The 17387-nt window shown below is 42.6% G+C and overlaps 1 protein-coding gene across 1 annotated transcript in view; it reads right to left on the bottom strand.

The window, feature by feature from the left end:
* LOC145417806 (innexin inx2-like) overlaps positions 1-13478 on the bottom strand; it is a 331918-nt gene extending 318440 nt beyond the window's left edge. The window contains exon 1 of the mRNA XM_080286424.1: positions 13294-13478. Coding sequence (XP_080142550.1) covers positions 13294-13306 — 13 coding nt within the window. The 5' untranslated portion in view covers positions 13307-13478. The remainder of the gene's footprint in view (positions 1-13293) is intronic.
* Positions 13479-17387: the final 3909 nt, after the last annotated feature.

Consider the following 17387-nt stretch of genomic DNA (forward strand, 5'->3'; position numbering starts at 1 on the left):
CTAACAATGGGTCATATGGAAGAATGAGTCGGTGAGGTGGTGGTGTTAGGGAGCCTTCCAAGATTACCAGAATGTGAGCCAGCGTTTATGTTTTTCTTTTTCTTTCTTTTTTTCGTCCTGGGTCCAAGCCATCGTTATTGCACATATTACCGGAAAAGGTGACATGATGATGATGATGATGATGACGATGACGATGATGATGATGATGATGATGATGATAAGGAGGAGGAGGAGGAAGAGGAGAATGATAGCTCTGTTGATGAAAATGGTGAAGTGGATAATGAGGAAGATGACAGTTATGATGGTGATGATGAAGATTATGACTGATGATATGGGTAAGGATACTGATAATTATGTTGAAGATGATGACCAGGATGACACTACTGTTATTTTATTTAAAGCAGGTGAAACATGCCAAGTCTGAAAGTCTACTAATCAGGGGCTAGAAGAGAGAGTGTCCTTAGTAATAATGATAACGATGACATTAATACAATTTTTTGTTATGATGAAGCTACTATTTTGATGTGAGTGAAAGATCCAAGACACATCAGTCTACCGATCAGAATAAGAAAGAGATTGTTCGCAGATGATACGGCCACACGAAAAGCAAGAATATGACTTAGGATCGTATTTACAAAGTTACGATAATCAGTTCCCCGTCGTCGCAGATATATTTCTCGCGGGGAGAGCAAAAGAAATGGAGGAGGATTCTGTGCTCTGCTTTCCCTATTCATCTGAAGCGAATCTCAGTCATGCCGGAGAAATAATCGCGAGTTTGTTGTAAAATCCTGGCTCAGGGTAGGGAAAGAGATAGGTGCAAATGAGGACGGTGGAAGGAAGAGTGGAAGGCTGGGAAGATGAAGTGCTATGGTGGGTGAATGTGTGAGAAAAGGGGGGTATGGAATCTGAGGAAGGGAAAAGTTGACAAATGACAGTACTGAGGTGTAGGAGGTTTCAAGAAGGGGCACATGACGCTGCTGCACCCCTTACTTAACCTGGCAGCCCCCACAGTGTCTCCAGCCCACTAGTGTCAGTGATGCTCCTTGTTAGTTTCGATGCAGAAGCAAAGAGAGTTCTGTAATTGCCTTATGTGTGTGTGTGTGTGTGTGTGTGTGTGTGTGTGTGTGTGTGTGTGTGTGTGTGTGTGTGTGTTCAGCCATAACGTACTATGTAACTCGACCATCTGTTAACATACTCATAATGATGTATAGCTATATGTGGAGGGGAAAAAAAATGGAGTAAGATTATTCAGTTTCCACACCTCTTGTTCCACATCTTTACAACACGTGGGACAGACCTACGCATGTCCTGTGCTAGACTATACTCTTTTCACTCCAACTTGGCCTAATACTGAAATCCCTCCGTCTTGAATACCGAGCTGTAGCATGACATTAACACCAGAATATGATGTTAGTTACGAAGAAGTGCTATGGCAGTGAGATATAACCATAGTATTGTCTTATTCACCTGTTGAGCTACGTGAAATAACCTGGAGAAGGACAAATATAGGGGTCAAGTTAACAACAGTGAGCTAAACGAGAATTCTGAAGGAGTGAACGATGAACGAATGGGAGAGTGACTTATTTTTGGCAAAGAGTTGATGATGCTTTTTATACTGTGCTTATTTCCATCGTATTTCTGGTTTTTACTCACTTCCATCTCAGTTTGAATAGTGAAAGGAGAGTTATCATCATCATTATTATTATTATTATTATTATTAAGATGATGATGGTGATGATAATGATGATGATGATATGATGATGATGATGATAATATAACTGTTGTTGACCGGTTTCATATAGCATTATGACGACAGATCTACTTTTCTATTATGTGCCCTGAATCTCCTCACCCCTCGTAATGAGAAACAATGATGATGATGATGATGATGATGGTAGTGGTTTGATGATGATTACTGTGATAGTAGAGGTGGTGGTGATGGTGATGACTGTGGAGGTAGTGGTGATGATGATGATGGTTTTGATGAATCGTACTGATAATGATAATGATGATCATAGTGCTGTTGATGACGTTTTCTTGGACACACTCCTTTCGGTTATGACAGCGATAGGTCAATATACGAATGAAAGACAGGGAAAAGTTAAGAAGCAAGAGACAAAAGGGAGAGAAAGAGAGAGGAGGGAGAAAGGTCACACACACACACACACACACACACACACACATACAGACAGACAGACAGACAGACATTCAGAGGTAGACTGACTAACACATACACAGATAGATAGACAGATGGACAGAGACATATAGACAGACCTACAGAGAGAGAGAGAGAGAGAGAGAGAGAGAGAGAGAGAGAGGTGAAAGCAAGACAACTGGCCTGTGTAAATCTGAGCAGAGATAATAACCCGCCACCTTTGCCAGTCCAGCCCACGCCTGAAGGGGAGACTGTTGCAGATCAGGACACCTGGTTTAGATTAGGACACCTGTTGCAGATTAGGACACCTGTTGTAGATTAGGACACCTGTTGTTGATTAGGACACTTGTAGATTAGGACACCTGTTGTAGATTAGGACAACTGATTTAGATTAGGGCACCTGTTGTTGATTAGGACACCTATTGTTGATTAGGACACTTGTAGATTAGGACACCTGTTGTAGATTAGGACAACTGATTTAGATTAGGGCACCTGTTGATCATTAGGACACCTATTGCTGATTAGGACACCTATTGTTGATTAGGACACCTGTTAATTAGGACATCTGCTGTTGATTAGGACACCTGTTGCTTATGTAGACACCTGTTATTGATAAGGACACAAATCAGGATGCCTCATGGGCACACGGTATTAGGACATAAAACATCGTTTATTTATTAGGACACCTGTTTTTGACTGGGACACTAACAAATTAGGAAATCTATTATTGATCAGGACAACTATTGATTGAGTAGGACACCTGCTGCCTCATTTGGACACCTAATATAACCTACAGAATATACAAAAAGGCCCATAGTTACTCTACATGATGCTATTACGATCTAAATGGAAAGAATATAATTTTTTATAAACTTTGAATAGAATAAAAAACTAGTTACAAAATGCTATGGCTGTAAGTTCTAGTGCACTAATATGAACAATGGAATCAAAACATATGTATATCTATCAACCTATCTGTCTACTGCCTATCTATATCTATCTACCCATCTATCCATCTATATACACACATTATTTGACGCAAGTGTTAACAGTATACAGGTATATATAATACTTAACAATGCTATATACTATTCTACTTGGACCTAGACATTTAATAAGTTGCTAGACAGAGAGAGGACGGATCCTGTCTTCAGAAGCCTGTTAAAATTATTCATATATATCTATTTACTTATCAGAGAGAGAGAGAGAGAGAGAGAGAGAGAGAGAGAGAGAGAGAGAGAGAGAGAGAGAGAGGCCGTGGAATAACACCAGTATCGTGTTACCCGGATTTCCCGGTACACCATCTTTCCCAGACACAAACATCCAGGACAACATTATAGTAGCCTACAACATCCCGGTATCCTAACATCCCGGTATCCCAACGTCCCAGTATCCCCGTATCCCCGTATCCCTACATCCCAGTATCCCTACATCCCGGTATTCCAGCATCTCGGTATCCCAACATCCCTGTATCCCAACATCCCTGTATCCCAACATCCTAGTATCCCAATATCCCAGTATCCCAGCAACCCGGTAGAACACAGCGTGGCAGGAATGTGACAGTGGAGTTGTGGCGGCACTGACAAGGATAATGTGCCGGAAACCAAGGGCCAACGTACCAGGGGGAGGGGGGGGGTGGAGATTGGGCGGAGAGGACTGGTGGAGATAGGGTGGATAGGGCTGGTGAAGATTGGGTGGAGAGGACTGGTGAAGGTAGGGTGGAGAGGATTGGTGGAGACAGGGTGAAAAGGGCTGGTGGAGATCGAATGGAGAGGACTGGTAGACAAAGTGTGGAGAGGGTTGGTGGGGATGGGGTGGAGAGAACTGGTGGAGATAGAACGGAGAAGACTGGTGAAGGTAAAGTGGGGAGCATTGATGGAGAGGCCTCTGTTGGTGAAGAAATTCCATAAATCCCCTACACAGAACGACACTGTAATCCGCTGACGTCCTTTTATGTACTTTTTTCACGATTTCAGACGATTTCATTCAATTCAGGAACAACCTTTCTTATTGATGGTATTTATGACGATTGTACCCCTGCAGTTTGACAAATTTCCCCCAAGCTAAGTAAAATCGTCTGTAGATAGCAAGATGTCCTTCGGCTTAATACCAGGGGGTTGTTTACATCTTGGGGAAAGCCTCTCGTACTGAAGGGGTTAACTCTGAAGGTCTCTATACACTCCTTTGTTAATTGTACGGTTCGAGACAAAAGTTATGTCCCAAAGAGGCTAAGTCACACTAAAGGCATGTCCCTCATTTTTCTAACTCACGCTTCATGTCAAAGAGAATATCTATGGGCACATAAATATCCCAAGCCTCTCTAGTTTAGAAATATTAGCAAGCGGAGGAAAAATAAGAAATAGATGAGGTGAAAATCTTAGGCTAATTACTGTCCTCGCCTTTGCAATCATTATAATTACGGGCGGAGGTGAAAGATGCTTGAGGAATGCAATTAAATATGTAATGGATGGGAAATGAAGTTTTATTGTTGTCGGGATGAAGGATGTTAAGAGGGGATGAATAGGAGGCCTGATGAGGTGAGTGTGATGAGAAAGTGTGATGTGGGGTGAGTGTGATGAGAAGAGAGTGTGATGTGGGGTGAATGTGATGTGGGGTGAATGTGATGTGGGGTGAATGCGATGAGAGGTGAGTGTAACATACAGTGACGTAAGTGAGCTGCTGAAGTGGATGAGTAAGTGAAGAGGAAAGTATGAAGTGGACAAAAATTTTACTAAGTCCATTTAAGTATCTAGAGGAGCTGAATCGTCTGATCCGGAACCCTTAATACTTGGATATTTTTTCAGCGTGTATTTAATTTGTATTTTTTCTTTTTACATTTTTCCACTATTTAAAGCAAAGAAAACAAAAAGGCAAAAGCTGGAAGGTCTCGGAAGAGACTCTTCCCAGAAATTTCACACACACACACACACACACACACACACACACACACACACACACACACACACACACACACACACACACACACGCACATAGAGATAAAACTATTACTCTCAATACACCTCACGTAAATACATCCATTCTGTATCGTCTATAAAAAAGCCACTGTCACTACCCACAAACATATATATTATGCCCATACACAACTTTTAAAAACATACATACATACATACATACATATATACATGCACACCTACATGTAGAGAGTTGTATGGTATGTTGGAGGACTACTGGGCCTTGAGAGCAGGCTGTGAAGCCTATGCCCAGGGTCGGACACATAAAAAAGAAAAAAAAAAACATGCACACAGCCGGCTCGGAATAGAGAAGACATTGATGCTGTCTTCGCCATTATGCTCCACTGTCTTCCCTCACAATGCCATGTTACACACACACACACACACACACACACACACACACACACACACACACACACACACACACACACACACACACACACACACACACACACACACACACACACACACACACACACACACACACACAGCTTCTCTCACTCACGCAAATATTTTGTTTCATACATGCTGAGATCTCTCTCTCTCTCTCTCTCTCTCTCTCTCTCTCCTAAAGGATGAAGTCGAGAATTTGGAAGCCAGGAGTGATGAATGAAGAGAGATGTAGAGCTCTTTCACTTGGAACTATGGTGACAGATTAATATATTTTGTTTTTTTCTTTTTCTCTGTTTATTGTTCGTTCTTATCCATTCCATAACAGCGGAAAATGGAGTTATAATGACTCTGATGGTAATGATGGTAGTAATGATGATAATACTGATTTTGATGGTGATGATGATGATAATAATGGTAGTAATGATGATGATGATGATTTTGACGATGATAATAATGGTAGTAATGATAATAATACTGATTTTGATGATGATGATAATGATGATGATGATGATTATAAGTGAAGAGGATTATCTAAACTTTTTCTTCATTTATTGCGTCTTTATCTATTACACAAGAGTTGTTTCTTAATTCGTGTTCACTGTACAGTATACTGATGACTACCTAGAATTGTATTAACTTGTTATACTCAGTACGTGGACAAAGACAGACAGAGAGACAGACAGACAGACAGACAGTCATTCTGACAGACAGATAGGCAGACAGACAGACAGACAGACAGACACAACTTGAGGTCTGAGTTCAAGGTATAGTTCAGACACATCCGGGGAGCACTTCACGCTGACTACACACACACACACACACACACACACACACACACACACACACACACACACACATACGTTCACATAATTATACATTACACACAGAACGATTCTATATATTCCTCTAAGTATGTTTACACTTTTGGCATGTATTACGACCAAGGCTTGAAATTTGATTTTTAAAAAATGGTATACTGTAAATCTTAGAAACAGTACCACTTGAAAAGGTTGTAGTGCAAGTATACAGACTGGGCATCTTAGAGAGAGAGAGAGAGAGAGAGAGAGAGAATGGAGACTGAGGACTTCCTGTTCTCGCTTGTGCATCTGATATCACTCTTTGCACCTCTCAGTCCAGTGGTTTTTGTGATCTGTGCTATCTTGCAGAGAGAGAGAGAGAGAGAGAGAGAGAGAATGATCTGAGAGAATGATCTAAATAACGTCACCTTATTCGCCAGGTCACCAGCGTATTAATCAACTATCAGAAAAGCACGGTAATTTACTGAGATCGTTCCTGTGTTGCCTTTCATTGCCCCTCTCTGTATAAGACACTCACCTCCCTCTTTGTATGGCAGTCTTGGAGAAAGTGCATGATGAAACAAGGACATTATCACGTCTCAGATTGTGAGTAATATTCTGTAGCAATAAAGTTCCATGGAGGCATCAGCATAAACAACTATGTCTATCTAACAGTTTGTCTGTCTGTCTATCTATCTATTTGTCTGTCTGTCTGTCTGTCTGTCATATCTCTACCTACTTATCCATATCTATCTGTGTCAGTCTATCTATTTGTCTATCTGTGTCAGAATTTGACGCTAATACCCACCGTCTATAATGAATTCATGTTTGGGCTTCCTCATTTACAACTAGTGTATTGCTATTATGTGGTAGGTGGGGGCGCTCACCATCCACTCACTCGATGTAGTGCTGCTGTCGGGTGTCTGCCCTTTCCTCTCCTCCATCCTTCTTTCCTTCCATCCTCTTCTGTCTTCCTTTCCTTCATTCTTTCCTCGTCCTTCTGCCTACGGATGACTTTACACTCCCTCTTTTGTCTTTATTTCTTTCCTTCATTCTTTCCTCTTCCTTCTGCCTGTGGGTGACTCTGCACTGAGTGACAAGCCAAATGGTTTCCGGTACACCAGGAAACCATTTACTACGCTCGGTGGTAACCATATAAAGAAATTTTGGCGCCTGGTGGTTTATTGGGTAATTATTGCGCTCCAGTCGGATTGAACAGGTGAAGGTTTATATCCAAGGGGTGATTGGGGTTTATTGCTCACGTAATGACACTCAGGGATGAGTGAGGCTGGTCACTCTCATCTTAAATGGCAGGACCAACTGCCTAGCCCCGGGCTCCTATGCTCCTCGTGGGGCAACGTAGGATTGGATGATGGATGGGTGGATAATCGACTCTAAAGAAATTCCAATGATAAATCTGTATCTAGTCTGAGATTCTTCTACCACCTCCTCCCCCCATGACCATGACAAATTAAGTTGCTGCGGAAAAAGTGTTACGAAATTTCTTAAAACCAACGAGAATAAAAAACGCGGTTCATGGTCTCGCCCACAGCCTGTCCCAGTCCCAAGGTCCCTCTCTCTCTCTCTCTCTCTCTCTCTCTCTCTCTCTCTCTCTCTCTACGCTCCTGTAATTCCCAACCTCCCTTCTTTGAAATACTTAGATGTGTGTGTGTGTGTGTGTGTGTGTGTGTGTGTGTGTGTGTGTGTGTGTGAGAGAGAGAGAGAGAGAGAGTAAGAGAGAGAGAGAGAGAGTAAGAGAGAGAGAGAGAGAGAGAGAGAGAGAGTAAGAGAGAGAGAGAGAGAGAGAGAGAGAGAGACAGAGACAGACAGACAGACAGACTGACAGGCAGACAGAGAATGCGCTGAGTGAGCGATTAATGTGTGTGTGTGTGTGTGTGTGTGTGTGTGTGTGTGTGTGTGTGTGTGTGTGTGTGTGTGTGTGACAGACAGACAGGCAGACAGAGAATGCGTTGAGTGAGTGATTAATGTGTGTGTGTGTGTGTGTGTGTGTGTGTGTGTGTGTGTGTGTGTGTGTGTGTGTGTGTGTGTGTGTGTGTGTGTGCGACAGACAGACAGACAGAGAATGCGTTGAGCGAGTGATTAATGTGTGTGTGTGTGTGCGACAGACAGACAGGCAGGGAATGCGTTGAGCGAGTGATTAATGTGTGTGTGTGTGTGTGTGTGTGTGTGTGTGTGTGTGTGTGTGTGTGTGTGTGTGTTTGCACTGGTGAACGTGCGCTTGTGTGTGCGCGCATGTTTGTATGTATCTGCCTGCATAAACAGCCTATCTGTGCATAAAGTAGACATCTGCATATGCTTGTATATTTATCATGTAAGAATAGCCGTGTGTTTACCAGTTTGTATGTGTGTATGTCTAGTATTTGCTCACGTGTATGTATGTATGTATGTATGTATGTATGTGCATGAGCGAGCGAGTTTGTGCGCTGTGGATCTCGCCATATTCCTATTAAAATATTCTTAACAGTAGGTATTTATTATTCACCAGATCTTCCCTATTTTCCCACCATTTGGAAGGCACACCCTAGAGTATTCGTATTCCCAAGTTCTGAGCGATTTATTTCCCGTATTACACCTTGCTGTCCTCTTCTGTGTTAAATAAATCCTCCCAATATCACCATACTCTGCACAAGTAATGTACGAAAGGATATAAACCAGCCGTATCCAAAACTAAATCGCTAAGGAACATGCGTTAGGGAACTTAAATAACCGATGAGAATACGGGCCCTATTCTGATTATTTTGTGTTTGTTGTTTCCTTATTAAACCCTGAACTAGGATTTCGTAAATATTAATCTCTCTCTCTCTCTCTCTCTCTCTCTCTCTCTCTCTCTCTCTCTCTCTCTCTCTCTCTCTCTCAAACACACACACACACACACACACACACACACACACACACACACACACACACACACACGCACAAATAAGATGTCAGATCCATTAATTTCGAGATGCCTGGACACACTGCGTTTAAAAGACCCGATTTCCTAGACACTGAGACTGACAGATTGAGGGTGGCAGCTCCACTTGTGAACATGAAAGACGTAAGTACCAATTAACCCTTGCATGAGAGAGCTGGACTGAAAGTGGGTGAGGGAGAGTGTGTAGGTAGACAGGTGCTGTGTGGATACCTTAACAAGTAGAGATTTTAGATGAGCAGAGATTATACGTGGAATTCTCGGTTATATTTACGATCAATTTCCTGTTTTGCTTGTGCAGGGAAAACAAGGGAAGAAATGTGCTAAGTCTTCCCATGCCCCCTGTTCAACTAAAAAAATTCTTAGTTAAGAGGAAAATTATCTTAGGTTACAACTTTTATCTGCAGGAAAATCAAGGAGAGAAGAATGCAGAAACTTCAAAGTCTCTAGTTCTTCTAACGAAAAGAAATCTAAGTTAGACAGTCGATCGTAAATATGTATGAAGATCCCACCCAAGTATAGCAGAGAGAGTGAGTGAGTGAGTGAGTGAGTCAGTCAGTCAGAGAGAAAGAGAGAGAGAGAGAGAGAGAGAGAGAGAGAGAGAGAGAGAGAGAGAGAGAGCTTTCACACGCTTAACCCTTATCAGATGCTAACCCTTATCACAGACATCAAACAGCCCTTCCTATCTCCACCCTGAGCATAAGATGGAGTAACCCTTTTATTTCTTCTATTACCGTACGATATTCTTAACCTCAGGAGGGAATTTTCGAAACGGGAGGGGGGGTGAAAGACCTCATTAATACCCCTGATAACAAAAGATCCTCCCAAGGATAAATAAAACCGTCTGGAGAAAGCTTGGTTAAAAGAAAAGATATATTACCTTCCTGAGAGAGTTAATTTTCATTTTTATGTTATTCAAGCTGATTAAGTCGATATTTAGAAGACAGAGGTGACACTGAAAAGAATATTAACTCCTTCAATCCCAGAGTGTCAGATTTCATTCATCCTTGTTCTTCCCCAGACGATTTTATTCAGGTGTGGAAGGACATTTGGAGGGATTAGATACAGCCTCCATTAACCCCTTTACAATCAGAGGGATATACGAAGCTGAAACAACGATAATAAGTATCTAGGGAGAAAAAAAAGACACCATCGTGCTTTAGAAATTAACAACTACTCTCCCTCGACGTATTTGGCATTCTGACACTACTATAGTTCTTTTTACTGCAGTTTGGACCTGATTTTCTTCCTGTTCTGGCTTGTATCAATTAATTCAGAGACAGAGGAAGACAATGCTAAGGCTCTACGTCATTTCCGTACCATTTTCTACGTAAACAGCATCATTCTTTAGCGCTGTTCTATCTCTAGCGCTATTCTCATGTTACAACTTGGCATTCAGGGTGGAAAGACAGCAGGTTAGGCCATGTCAAGAGTTAAAACAGTAGCCTATACCCACTCGACGATTTTTAATGTTTTAGAGAGGCCTTTCTAACTAAAGGAAGTTTTGTATTGCCTTCATTAACCCCCTTGTGTCTGGAAGCGTGTCCTAAGCTGAATAAAATCGTCTGGAGGCAGCAAGAGTGAAATATAGCAGACGTCTTGGGTCTGAAGGGGTTAATATGTACCAGGAAAAACAAACACAAAAAGGGGGTAAAGAGATGCCCTTACCATTATTATCATCATCATCATTCATCAATCATCAGTCATCAATCATCAGTCATATCACCATCATCATCATCATCATCATCATCATCATCATCTTCATCTTCATCTTTATCTTTCCCACTTTTAGATGGGGCGAGGCAGGGTCCAGAGGAAAAAAAAATTAGAAGGAGGAACGAACCAAAAGACGCTCAAATAAATGAACCACACACACACACACACACACTCGCACAACCGAGTCGATATCAGTGCCACCACATGAAGGCGTCCCTCTTCAAAGTCCTCGAGTTGAAAGTGCTAAGCAAAAAAATAAACATGCAAGTGAGGTGAAGGGGCGACGACTTACTGCCTCCCACATCACTTTTCCTTCAGTCAGTTTAACGAGGCTTGCACTTGAATTAGCACTTACATTTTGTGCAATTTTCTCGCTGGTTTAGGAGTCTCCATAATTACCCTTCGTTCCTAGTTAATTACTGGATATTTAGCACTTTCATGGTCGGGACGGCTCTAGGATTATTTTGTTATTAATGCCAGACGGTTTTATTATGCTGAGAGAATGAGTCTTGGGAGCGTCCTGACCTGACACGGATTCTGCAAGGGGTGGCCACAAAAAAAAATCGCCTCCGTCTCATTCTGTCCTTCGCCATCAAGCCTGCACTCTCTCCAACACCCTACCCCCTCAGTCATGAACATCTTCACCCCCATCCCCCATCCTTCCATCTCAACCTCGATCTCCCCCTCCCCTAAGCTAAATAAAGTCGCTTACGTCATTGTAGTAAAAGGGTTAAACTTAAGCAACAAAAACCTTCACTAGTATACGGCACTTAGGGTACTTTGACACTTCCCTTTATCTTACCTGTCCTTCCATAAGCTTAGTCAAGGAGAGTGACACAAATAGCTGACACTTTACTAACACTGGCTCTTTCCCATAAGCTTAAATTCTAAAAAATGACACCCTTATCTCTGTACTCCCTCCATACGTTTCCAGGTAATAAATATGACACTGTTTTATGGCACTGATTTTCCTTTTATTTATTTATTTTTTTACATTACCATCGCCTAATTCTAGTTTTCAAAAATGGCACTTTATATGACGCCCTTAACACTTTCATGTTGTTTTACCCATCCAAAACTTATATAACAAATGCGACACTAATATACCCTTATGGCACTTGCTGTCGCCTCTTCACTTTCTCCATGTGCATTACGAAACAAATTAAAGCAATTGTATGACTCTGACACTTTCTTTATCTCTTAACTTTCCCACACAGGCTTGGATAAGATAAAATGACACAAAGATTGGGCTCGTATGACATTGCTCGTGTACTTTCCTTCTCCCCACGTGCTTAGGCAAAAAATGACACTGAAATATACTTGACACCTATGACACTGACACATCTCACTCGTATGACACATCTTGTATACCTTCCTTCTCCCCACAAGCTTAGGTAAAAAAAAGACACTGAAATATACTTGATACCCATGACAGTTTGACCCTTTTTTCACCTTATAGCTACCCAAGTAAGCTTAATCAATAATAAATCAGCATTTGACACATAAAACTTGCACATTTTCTCTGAGCTCTACTTTCCCCAACGATCATTAATAAGTAATACAACGCCAGTTTGACGTGTATGACAATTAGGCCCCCCCCCCCTCTTTTTTTTTTTTTTTAATATACACGTAGATAGCAAAAAGAAACAAAACTCTCTCCCTTACCTCTTTCCTTTTCCGTAAACTTGGACAGAAACACTATTTTGACGTATACGGCACTGGCATTTTCCCATTAATTTAGACAACAAAATGACACCTTTCCATAACCATAAATAACAAAAAAATCTCACTAACTTTTGACACATAAAAAAAAAAAATATTAATAAATTTGGCATATACTAAACTGGCACTTCATAAACTCAGATAACAAAAAGACACTATTGTAATCATATGTATATAACTGACAATTTTTGCACGTACGAAACTAGCACTTTCCCTCCCTCCATACGTTGAAAAAAGCTTAAATTTAACTCATATAACACTTAACCCCATTACTATGAGCTGAAATTTCGATACTGCCCCTTGCCCTTATCCATTGCCTCACTCCATGCACTTAAATAACGAAACTACCACTTAATTTGGACACATACGTCACTTTGGCACTCATCCATTTGTTTTCTTTCCCTCCATAAGATTAAATAAGAAATAAATATACCTGACACGCACGGCACTTTGACACTTTCTCAAAACAATACTGATGATAATGGCACTGAAATTTCTACACTTTAACACTTCCTCAGGGATAGCACGAGTTCACTAGGACGAGATTAGAACAAATGAGGGTCAGATAATATTAAGCAGATTAGAGATTATGGATAAGCTTACCTCCTCTGCTCATGGCCTGGTCTCTTCACTTGTTAGGGTTCTCTCTTGATGGTAGATGGTACCGCTATCTCACTTCTCTCTCCCTCTCTATCTCTCTTTCTCTCTCTTTTTCTGTAGACACTGATAAGGCACACTGTTAATCCATGGGAACCAGTAGTTCTTCTTATCACACGTCACTGATAAGGCTGGCGGCGGCGGTGGTGGTGGTAGTAGATTTAGGAGATTTGGGTGATGGTGATGGAGGTAAAGTGGATTTGGAGAGTGGAGAGGGGGGCTTTGGTGGAGGTTGGTGGAGATAGAGTCGGTTAGGAGAAGTTAGAGATGAAGCTTGATGGAGAAAAAAAGATAGTAAGAGTTAAGATAGGTTGATATTGCTGGAGAGAAAGATAGCTATAATTGAAACTGGTGGATTTTGGTGGAAAGAGTGTGGTTTATGGTGGAGTTGGGGTGGATTTGGAGAGGACAGAGAGGGATATCTGTGGAGTGAGGTGGATGTGGAGAGGGGTAGCGTGGAAGTCAGGGTCCCAGAGCTAGTTGTGGTGTGGGTGAAGGGGGAACTCACTCAGCCCACTCCCGTCTAGCGTGTGTGTGTGTGTGTGCGTGTGTGCGTGTGGTGTGTGTGTGTGTGTGTGTGTGTGTGTGTGTGTGTGTGTGTGTGTGTATGTGTGTGCGTGTTTGTGTGTTGCCAGAGGTAGACAGACAGATGTGTGCTACCCGTGACACACACACACACACACACACACACACACACACACACACACACACAGATACACACACACGTACACATGCACGTACACAAACACACATTAATAGTTATTTTCGTACACACAAAAAGATGTCGATGTTCACTGATGCACACTGGTATGCTCGTAGTCAGTCTTACATAAGCACTAATACACACACACACACACACACACACACACACACACACACACACACACACACACACACACACACACACACACACACACACACACACACACACACACACACACGCACGCACGCACGCACGCACGCACGCACACACACACACACACACACACACACACACACACACACACACACACACACACACACACACACACACACACACACACACACACACACACACACACACACACACACACACACACATCAGGTTCTGCCATTCAGTTATTCGTCCTGCTACTGTCTCTCTCTCTCTCTCTCTCTCTCTCTCTCTCTCTCTCTCTCTGTAGCTTTCTCTTCTCCACCTCTCCTCTCCATCTGTCCACTCTTCCATCCATCTGCCCCACTTACCCACCTCCCTTACTTCACCCATCTATTCATCCACTTTTACATCTATCCAGTCCTATATCTATCCTCCCGACTCCCTATCCACTCCTTCACCTCCCCATCTTCTCCATTTCGTCATCTACCTATCCTTCAATTTATCTTTACGTCTGTTCACTCATACACCATTCCACTTCTCCTGCCTCTCTATATATCAATCTATCCACCTCTCCCCTCCACGTCCCTACATCCTCATCTTCGCCAAGTATCTACCTATTAAAGCATCTATCCACTCCTACATCTATCTGCTCTTTCATCACTCCACCTCTCCTTGCAGTCACCTACCTACTTTACCTTCCCTCTCCACCTATCCACCTGTCCTAGCAGTCCACCTACCTATATCTCCAGCTCTCCTTTCCGCCTGTCCTTCTCTCCTAGCAGTCCACGTACCTATATATTCACCTCTCCTCTCCTCCAAACTTCCGGCAGTCCATCTACCTACTGCATCTCACCCTTTGATCCACCTATTCACCTAGCCCATCCAACCAGGTGATGTGGCCTGTTTTCCTTGATAGGTTGATAAGCCCGACCAGTTTGGCTACTTGACTCCAACTCGGCCACATCACAGTCTAGAGGTTGTGAGTTCAGGTGCGTGCGATTACCTGCAGCACTTTCTCCTCTGGTCCAATGCTGGGAGATGCTGAGGGATGTCGGTGGCTACGTTATCATTACTATGTTTCTTTCACCTTAACGTGGCCCAGATTTTCATTCTTCTTTTGGCAGCTTATTATTATCATTACTATGTTTCGTTCACCTTAACTTGGCCCAGATTTCATTCTTTTTGCAACCCATCATTATATTTCTTTCACCTTAACTTGACCCAGATTTTTGCTCTCTTTTGCAGCTTATTATTACTATACTTCTTTCACCTTAAATTGGTCCAGATTTTCGTTCTTCTCCAGCTTATTTCATGCAGCTCAGTGGCAGAAAAAGACAGCTGGTTCTACATCCTTTCCATGGCACTTCTTCGTGACTATATTCTTTTTACTCTAAAATTGCCTAAACTTACCATCTCTCCATCGTGAATGCTGAGTTGTAGCAATAAATTAACACGGGAATACGATGCTAGTCACGAATAAGTACTGTTGGAAGGATGTAGTGCCGTAGTGTTGTCTCCAGTATTTTATTCCAACTAACCTCAGACGATTTTATTCAGCTGAGTGAGTCTTAGGAACCTGAGAGTTTTAATACTGTACCCACAAACCCCCTAATACCTGCGACAACTCTAGTACTCTTTCCCAGCTTGCGCCAGACGATATTATTCCACAAAGTGAGTTATAGGAGTTTGAAAGTGCTTAAGTGGCCCTGTATTGTAAATCATTTGGTATTTATTGTATCATACTCTACTTTTAAGTCTGCCTGAGAGGTGAAAAGGAAGAGGCTATTATTAGAATTCACCTCATCTGCTATCTTGGAATGAGGTTTGGGATGCGGATGAAGGTGATGATGATGATGATGATGATGATGGATGATGATGACTGCTGTTGTCATTTTTGTTGTTGCTGTTAGTAGTAGTAAGTAGTAGTAGTAGTAGTAACAGGTGGCCTTGGGTAGAGTTTTTTTTTTTTCTCTCTCACTCGGTTGTATATAAAAAAAGTAGTAGTAGTATTACCGGGTACTGGCAGCAGTGACAGTGGTAGCGGTAGCAGTTTTTGTTTTGTTGTTTTTGATGCTGCTGTTGTTGTCGTTGCTGTTGTTGTTGTTGGAAGATAAGTATTGTTGTTTATATTGTTACTGTGGTTCTATTATTATGAAAACAACTCATTTCCTGCCCTGAAAAAAAGCCACTTAAAATCTATCAATTTCTGCAGTTACTAGGACAGAAAGCCTGCCTCTTGCTGTGTTTGACTCCCTTACCACCACACACACACACACACACACACACACACACACACACACACACACACACACACACACACACACACACACACACACACAAGTACGCTTTGTTATGTATTGGTCTAGCCTACCTGCACATGTGTTTCTTCTCCCTCCCCCTCCCCCTCCCTCTTTCCCCTCTCCCTCCTTATCCTTACCTCTTTCACCCCCCCTTTCCCACATGACGATTCTTCTCCCCTGCATTCTCTCCCTCATCCCACACTATCATCATCCCCAATTCCACTCTCACCCCACCTCCCCCTTCCGCTGTTTACATCTCCCATTACCCCTCCTCCCCAACTTGTCTAATCTTCTCGTCTTTCTTATCTCCCCTTTACCACCCTTATTCACCCCCCTTCAATGCATATCGCCTCTCCCCCTTCCACCCGCACTTCTCAATGTCTTCCCTTACCTTCAGTTATTTTTGTCTCCCCTTGCTCTCAAATCTCCCTTTCTCTTCCACTGAATGTTCCCCTTCCCTCCCACCTACCCTTTCATTACCTCCCCCTTCCATTTGGTCGTTCTTCTCTTCTCCTTTTTGTCTCTTCTCCCCATCTTTACCTTCCTCCACCTCCTCTTCCTCGTCTCTATCCTTCCCCACTTCCCCTCCCATCTACTTTTCCTTCCACTTTTCTCTCCCTCCCATATACACTTCCCTTACTTACAACCTAACTCTCTCATCTTCCCCTCCCCTTCACGGCCTCCTGCCCCTACCACATTCCCTTCCCCTTGTCTCCCCTCTCTCACATTCCCCTCACCTTTATCTCTCCTCGCGCAAATTTCCCTGTCCTGGCTTCCCTCTCCCACATCGCCCTCCCCTTTCCCCGCCCCCTCCAAATCTTCCTCCCCTTGCCTTTCCTCCCCATACTTCCCTCCTCCACGTCCCACTCCCCTGCCTCGTTCCA

Source organism: Coenobita brevimanus, chromosome 111 (genome assembly GCF_032717465.1).
Source record: "Coenobita brevimanus isolate Jiangsu-jjx chromosome 111, ASM3271746v2, whole genome shotgun sequence".
Lineage (NCBI taxonomy): Eukaryota > Metazoa > Arthropoda > Malacostraca > Decapoda > Coenobitidae > Coenobita > Coenobita brevimanus.